The sequence below is a fragment of the Microtus ochrogaster genome, chromosome 7 (assembly GCF_000317375.1).
Source record: "Microtus ochrogaster isolate Prairie Vole_2 chromosome 7, MicOch1.0, whole genome shotgun sequence".
Taxonomy (NCBI): Eukaryota; Metazoa; Chordata; class Mammalia; order Rodentia; family Cricetidae; genus Microtus; species Microtus ochrogaster.
Window position 1 is genome coordinate 12634483 of NC_022014.1, and position 8349 is coordinate 12642831.

Consider the following 8349-nt stretch of genomic DNA (forward strand, 5'->3'; position numbering starts at 1 on the left):
CGAAAAACCAAAAAAAAAAAATAAAAAATAAAAAAAAATAAAACAAAGAAGAAAAAGATAATTAAAACAAGAGTAACCATAATTCATGTAGGAAGAGTTAGCACAGTGGTGCATGTCCCAGTGATAAAGAGGCAGAGACAGGCAGTCCCTGGGGAGTCACTGGCCAGCCAGTCTAGCCCGCTTGGTGATCTCCAGGACAGTGAGAGACCCTGTCTCCAAAAAGGTGAATGGATCCTGAGGAATTATACTGGAGGGTGTTCTCTATATGCAAGCACATTCATGGGCACACACACTCACACTCAAGGTTCATCTACATATATGAAAGCTAGTTCAGATTTTCAAATGATTCCAATTTGTGGTGGAATTGGGTACAGTCAAAATGCCAGCTTGACAAGGTGTTTGTCATCATCCCATTGCCCCCCTTGTAGTCTTGTAGTCGGTCACATCAGCAGCTGGTTTTTCACATCTCTTGCTGAACTACGGGCCACTCAGTACTGAATTGATGTTATTGAAACTGCACTTAGAATTCTGTCACCTGGCACTGTTGACTCTGGTGGTTTATTGCTTAAGAGTCATATAGAGTGCTTGGAAATTGGACTTGGGAGACCTGCTTTTAGGCCCCACTGTATCATTGATTGGCTAGATTGCCTTGTCTACCCGCAGCCTTCACTGAGCCTCCCCAGCTGCTACTGAAATCCACGGGGACCTTTTACCCTCCCAGCCCTTTCCTTGGCTAACTTGGAGTTTGGGTTTGTAGCCTAGCAATTTTTATAAGTGGATGCCCTGCTTGATGGAGCCCTGTAGCTCTGTAATTGCTTCTGAGATCATCTCTTCTTGTATTAGCCAATCAGGTAAACCCTGTTAGTGAGCCTGGACTTCCTTTCTCCGGGTTACGTTGTTGAGTGGAGTCCATTCCTCTGTCCTCTTCAGCTCTGCCTCTTTATAAATATGTTTGCATACGTCTATTTCAGTCCTCTAAAGCTCAGGGTCTCAGGGGACCAAGAAGGAAGTTGTAGGATCTGTGCATTCAAACCTTTGTTTCTAGTGAGAAGCTTCAGAGTGGAGAGGAACAAAATTCCCTCTGGGTAACCAGCCAGGCCTGGTGTTTTCTGAGCCATCAATGGCATCATTAGCCAGTGTGTGAATGCCAAGAACTGCCTTTCTCTAAGAGTTTCCCCTGCTCTTTGCCTTGCAGCACGTTCTATGAAGACTGGTCTTTTGTGATGGATGAAGAAAGGTCCAGCATGCTCCCTACCATGGCAGCTGGTAAGCCTGGTTGAGACAAGGGTGCTGAGCCCCAAGAAGTTTGGTGAATAGAGAGGCTCTGGGGTGCATTTATTGCCCAAGCATTCTGTGATGTTCTGTGTCCCCATGATTAGAAGTGTACTGTTGGCTTCTTAAGTTGGGGCTGTTTATCTAGAATTTGATCTCCATGCAGATGAGGCATGAGATTGAAGGTCTGGCTTGTGACCTGCCAGGTGAGCCGTGAAGGGACTGGATGGGCAGACTGCCTTGACTCCTGGTTCTGCTGCATGTCAGTTGAATCCTATCACTCTGTTCCTCTTCTTTCCTCCTCTGTGAGGTGAGAATGCTCTTCGATTTTCTTTTTAGGGCTTCAAGAGAGCCATAGAACAGAAAAGGCCATGTATGTGGCTTATCAGCATGGAGCAAGGCCCTGGATCAATGTGTTGTGGCTTGAGAAATCCTTTGCTGCTCGACTGTCCCTTCAAGGGTGATCAGTGTGATAGCTTGTCTTTCTTCCAAATTCTTTGTTTTTACATACTTTTTCTTCTAAAACCTGACATTAAGTCTACATATCGAGGGTCATGTTAGTTTCATCTAGGGACGAGAAAGTCAGGCATTGGCCATGCTTTTCTTTATAGGCCATAGGATGCTGGTGTCACTCTTGGATAAAGCAATTGTAATGGCGTTCTTGGAACGCACTGAGCTCCTGAGGTTTCAGTAGGTGAAATCTTTAGTGCTCACAATCCCAAGAGGGTTACTGTTGTTGCCATTGCGCAGGCAAAGAAACTAGAGCTCAGGGAGGTGGCAAGTTGCTTGACCAGGGTTTCTGTTCTGTGGCTCAGGCCAGGCAGCCTCTCTCCAGAACTTCTTCCATGGTCTTCTCCTGGGTGGTTCTTGTTTCTATTTGTCTTTTGACACCCAGGAATGGAATGTGGAATGACCGTTCATATGAACTTCTATCTGCCAATGCCAGTTTCAGATGGTTCTATAGATGCTGAAGATGAGATTTGTCCTCTTATGTCCCTTTAGACGGTCTCCTTGCTGATGGAGGTGTGACTGCATGACAGCAAGCACTGTAACCTCCTCCCCCTCCTTTGTGGCAGGTCTGAACTCCATACTCTTTGCAATTAACATTGACAACAAGGATTTGAATGGGCAGAGCAAATTTGCTCCCACTGTCTCTGACCTCTTAAAGGAGTCAACACAGAATGTGACGTCTTTGCTGAAGGAGTCCACGCAGGGCATGAGCAGCCTTCTCAGGGAGATCACAGCATCCTCTGCTGTCTCTATTCTCATCAAGCCGGAGCAGGAGACTGACCCTCTGCCTGTCATCTCCAAGAACGTCAATGTTGGTGAGCCAGAAGGGGCCCACGAGGTGGCGTAGGAGGGCCAGTGAGAAGGAAATGAGAGTAGGGCTGAGAGGAACCCACCTGGCGGTTGTTACTCTCCTCTGGGGAGCACAGTCTCCTGGTGTTTGCTTTTGTCTTCGTTCCCTGTGAGAGGGACCCAACAGGAAGGGTAGGAAGCCAGGTGGGTCTTCTTCCAGCACTTACTTCTCCTCCTCCTCATGTTTTGTGCTCAGCCGTGAGTTGAGACTCTGCTAGCACCTGATTAATCTTCTTGGGGATGGGCAGGGGTGATATTTAAAAACAAATGACACAAACAACTTATTGTTCTTGTATATGGCATGAGAGCATGGGCTGCGCAGAGAGAAGGCTTTTGGGCTTGCCTGTAGGGAGGATGCGATTTAAGTAGTGCCTGAGGTAAAGGGTAGCTCTGAGCTGTGACTATGGGCAGGCAAGGGGAACGGTTCAGTTAAGATAGGTTTGTGAGAAGCTGATGATACCTGTAGAGCATTTGGAGTTGTTAGTAGTTGCTATATAGCAGAAACCAAAACCTGGGGGTTAAATCCTGATCCGTGTCTTTCCCAAATCCCTTAAGGCAGTAATCATGGCCATCACTTTAAAATTAAAAAAAAATTATTTTTCTAGTGAAAATTATACATACTAGGCAAGTGCTCTGCCAGCTATGTCCCCAGCTTTTCTTACTTTTTGTTTTCGAGACAAGGTCTTATTGTATATGTTGTTAAGGGTGGCTGTGAACTGACTCTGCAGCCCATGTTGGTCTTGAACTTGGATCTTCCTGTCTTAGCCCCTGAACCACCGGACCCCACTTTTAGAATTCTGTTTTGTCTGCCTGTCTATTTTTGTTTGTCTGTCTGTCTTTGTGTATGTGTGTTTGTTTGTGCATTTCGTTTGCACATGTATGTAAATGCAAAGGTCAGAGGTCATTGTGGGGTGGCTTCCTCCCTTTTGTTTTGAGTCAGAATCTCTGAGCTGAACCCAGAGCTCACCAGTTGTCTAGACTGGCTGGCCACTAAGCTCCAGGGATCAGCCTGTCTCTGCCCTCCCAGGGCTGGAGCCGTTGCTGGTGTACACCACTGTGACCAGCTCTTCCCCAGGATGGGGTCCAAACTCAAGTCCTTCTGCTTGTGCAGTGGGAACTTTACCTACTGAGCCAGCTCCCTAGCTCTCCCCTCAGAACTTTTCTTCTTAGCCTTTCTTTCTTTTTTTTTTCTTAGCCTTTCTTAAAAAAGAGTGTTTCATTTATTCTGTGACAATTTCATACTTGTATGCACTGTGTTGTGATCATGTCTGCCTCCCACCCTCCCCTAACCTTTTTTCTTCCCACCTTCATTTCCTCTTTGTATATAAAATCTCTCTGCTGCTCTCAAAGCATGGGTGTGGGCTATCCACTGGAGCGCAAGCAACTTAGCAACACAGCCCCCTGAAGAAAATGCACACTCCCTTCTCTAGCAGCCATCGACTGTCAGTAGCTCCTCAGATAGGGTAAGTCCTCTTGACCCCCTCCTCCACCACGCTGGCGTGTTGACTGGCTTGGTCCTATGCAGTAATCACTGCTCTTGTGAGCTCATTACTACAACAGCCGAATCACGTCCAGCAGATGTCATCTTATAGCACTCCTCCCTGCCTTCTGGAGCTTACGTTAGTTCTGCCTCCTTTTTCATGATGTACGCTAAGCCTTGTGGGGCGGAGTGGGTTTGGTCATGATGTCTCATAGGGATGAGCGCTCACACTGGCCTATTCTCAATACTTTGACCAGTTATGAGTCTATGCATTGAATGCTGCCCAGTACAAAAAGAAACTGCTCTGACCAAAGTTGAGAGAATCACTAACCTCTGGTATAAACAGAAGTATTTAGAGGAATATTTGATATGAGCGTTAGCAAAACAACAGTAATAGGTTCTGCCTGCAGTACCTCTGTCCTCCCCAGTGTTTGCTGTTCTTCTGGAGGACCTGAGTGTGGTCTCCAGCATCCACGTCTCACAGCTGCCTATAATCCCAGCTGCAAAGGATCTGCGCATATTTTACAGACAGACAGACAGACAGACAGACAGACAGACACACACACACACACACACACACACACACCAGGCAGACACACACCTACATTTAAAAACAGTTTTTAAAAAACCTACAAAATGCCCAGCAGTAAATGACAGCTGTAAACAAGCTCAGTGGTATTTTGGGGAGTTTTTGATCTCATAATGCTTTGTCTGGGCTTTTTTTTTTTTATCATCATCTTACAGCTCTTTTGCTGCTTATATATTAAGGTTTCTGATTTTGTATCTTTATGTGCAAATGTGTGTGTCTGCGTTTGTGTGCGTTTCTTGTGCTTTTTCTGTTTGTTTCTTTGTTTTGTCTTATTCTGGTTTGTCTTAATTTTATTGTTAGATGCCTGTTTGTCTTCTGATAAGAGAGAAAGAAAGACAGGGTGTGGATCTGAGTGAGTGGGGAGGTGGGGAGGATCTGGGAGGGAGCTAGGGGAAACTACATTCAGAGTATATTGTATGAAAAAAAATCTATTTCAAAAAACCTCATAACCCGAAAGCCCCAACACAGTTTATTCTTGGTGTGATAATAGACTTTGCTTCCCCCACGGGAGCATAGCTTGGCCTTCCTTCTGTCTACTACCACAGCTTTTCCTTTGCCAGATGCCAGATCTAAGAGGGAGAGGAGGAGGAAGAAGAAGGTGACCAACATTGTCTCTTTTGATGATGATGAGGAGGAGCAGAGCATTGGGAACACTTTAAAAAAGATGCCTGGAACTACAGAAAGCTCGGAGGAGAACTCCGACCGCTCCTCCATCAATGTCACATCAACCTTTGAAAACCCCTTTGGGCCAAACTCCAATGGGAGCCAGAGCAGCAGTTCCTGGAAAATGGATGCTGCGTCTTTGAATGGGGAGCTGGGCTTCCAGAAGCTTGATGTGAAGAGCATCGATGATGATGTGGATGAAAACGAGGAGGATGTGTGCAGGACCCCAGTAGGAAGGAGGCATACAGGTCACTCTGAGTCACCAGACAAGTAAGTCCCACCGGAGCTCATGGTGAGGGAGTTATGCCAGCCATTTTCTAGGAAATGAGTGAAATGAGTGAGTTTTGGGCTGGAGCGATGGCTCAGTGGGTAAATCTTGCCATGCAAGCCTGACGACCTGAGTGCCAATCCCCAGCATCCCAGATGGATGCGGCAGAGCAGGCACCTGTTATTCCCGTGCTCCCAATGGGAGGTGGAAGGTGGAGGCTTTACACCAGATAGCCTGGGATACATAGCAGGGAAAACAAGAGCTCCTACCTCAAACATGGTGAAGGACAGGATGGAGATGTGAGCTTGAACTCTGACCTCCAGATGTGCACCAAGGCATGTGTGCATACACAGGAACATATGAATGTGACATATGAACATGCACACACACCGTATGCATAATAGTGTGCACTTTTAAAAATTTCTTTGGGGGTATTATTCATTCTTTAGGTCTTTATGACTTTACCCTGCTGAGAATTAGGGGAAGTCTACTTAAATGGACAAAATGCAAAATTGGCATCAAACTATGTACTTTGAAATTGCTTTCCTCCATCTCTAACTTTGCACTAGTATAGGATGCTCAGGAAAAAGTGGAGTGTCATTGATTGGCTCTTGAGAGCCTAAGAGAAGAGATTACTACCCTGTGTGACAATAAGACTTAACCTAAGAACTGCGACAGCTGATGTTGTGGCTCCATTGGTCACAGAATTCTGGGTTTGTGCTCAGCACTGCATGAGCTGGGTGTGGTGGTGTTTATCTCTCGTCAGAGCTCGTGTGGGTGGAGGCAGGAGGAACAGAAGTTCAAGACTGTCTTTAGCCACTTAGAGAGTTCAAGGTCAGCACCTGGACCAAATGAGACTATTTCCAAAAGACCAAGCACACTGGGAGCAGTGCTGTGTCAACATCCTGACCCATGTGGTGCTGTTTTAGGTTAGTGGGTATCACTTCTGGTTTGCAGGATGGAAGAACAGGATTCCACGGAGTTGAGATTTGGCAGAGCACTTAGCCAAGCTGATGCTCAGGCTCAGGTCGCTGCTTCCCAGAGCTCAATCTGTCTGCTCTTGCTGCCTGGGTGGGATGGAGATTTAAATCCACCACTTGTGGGGGTGTTGCAGAGCCTAGCCACATGATGTCTGAGGCCTTTGACACACATTGAGTGATGTCACATGGGCCAACAGTTCCCTGTTTACCCTTGCTTCTACAGTTGACACCAGCCACTTTTTCTCCTCAGCTCTAGAGGACATGGTGCTTATCATGGCTGACTTCATAGCCCTAGTGTGTCCTGAACATGTGTGAAAGTGTCTTTATGGGGCTGAAATGCAATGGTGCTCTTAATAGCCCAGGATGCCCCCAGTGCTATGCTTCTGTTGTTCATGTTTGTGTAAAACCAGCGCTTTTTATTTCTCTGGAGACTGTCTGTTTAGAAAGTTTTGGGGGCTGGAGAGAGTACTCAGTAGTTAATCACACCCCATATGGTGAGCATCAGGGTGTCTGATGCTCTCTTCTGGCCTCTGTAGGCACCAGGAACCATGCTTGGGGTGCACATGCGCACAGGCTGGCCTGAGTCTCCTCAAGTGCTGAGATTTGATATGCGTCACCATGCTTTTCCCTTTTCTTCCTTTCTCCTGATTTGGAGAATTGGCACGTAGGAGTGTGGGATGTGATTAGTTTGAATCCATAGGTAGACATCGGCAGCAGAAGAGTTGCAGTTCAAGCCCAGGGGCAGTTTGCTAGCAGAATTCCTTTTTATTTTTTTGTGGCAAGGTTGTGTGTTTTTGTATTGCAGCCTCTGCTCTTTGGCTGAGTCACACCTATTCCAACAGGATAATCTGTTTAACTAAAAATCCACTGATGTAAATGTTAATCTTCAAAAAATACCCTCACAGCAACTTCTAGCATAATGTTTGACCAAGTATCTGACAGAGTTGCCCAGTCCTCTTGGTACATACGGTTAATCATTGAAACCGCCTTCAGTTCTGTGAGGGCTTGAGAATACCACTGCATTGTGCGGCTCTGCGGGTGAGCGCGCGTGAGTCGATGCCCCAAACCCAGCCATTTTTTCCTACTTCTGGTGCCATGTAGAGCAGCTTGGAGAGGAGGCCAGCTTGTAAGCCAGGGCCATTGTGATGTGTAAAAGGCACACAGCAGTGCTGGGTGACTTTGGGAGCCTGGGCCTCCATGGACCATGGACAGCCTCTCCCTGGTATCCAGGTGCATCTTGATTGAAGAGTCTACAGAGCTAACTGGGGAGGAGCTGAGCAGTGATGAGTGGCTTATTGAGTAATACTTGGCTTTTGATTTAAGCTCGTAGTCACAGGAGAGGTCTAGAGTCTGCACACAGCAGTCCTGTCGGGGAGTAAGGTCAGGCCAGGAGGCTCGGCTTGGCTTGCTGCTGCTTCTGGCAGCAAAGTCTGATGTTCTCTTGTTTTTAGGATCTGGTGGCCCAAATTTGGGCTTACTCTATTTACTGGTAATTTAAACAATTCTTTGGTGCCTGATCCCTCTTTATCCAGATTCCATCACAAACATTGGCTTTGTTTACTGTTTTCCTTCAGAATAGGCAATCACTTTATTATGGAAAGGAGTTTTTCAACCATCTTATGTAGAAATAGTAGCGGCGGGCTGCATCCCGGCACCCGGCCGCCCACATGGCTAGCTCTACCCGAAATAATTACACGGACACTGTGTTCATTTAATCACCGCTTGGCCCTTTAGCTCT

At 46.6% G+C, this 8349-nt stretch overlaps 1 protein-coding gene across 2 annotated transcripts in view; it reads left to right on the forward strand.

The window, feature by feature from the left end:
- Positions 1–8349, forward strand: part of Snx29 (sorting nexin 29) — a 442208-nt gene that overhangs the window by 65103 nt on the left and 368756 nt on the right. For both annotated transcript variants that reach the window (XM_013347415.2, XM_026780573.1), the window contains 3 exons: positions 1196–1266; positions 2349–2597; positions 5261–5633. In XM_013347415.2, the coding sequence (XP_013202869.1) occupies positions 1196–1266; positions 2349–2597; positions 5261–5633 (693 nt within the window). The remainder of the gene's footprint in view (positions 1–1195; positions 1267–2348; positions 2598–5260; positions 5634–8349) is intronic.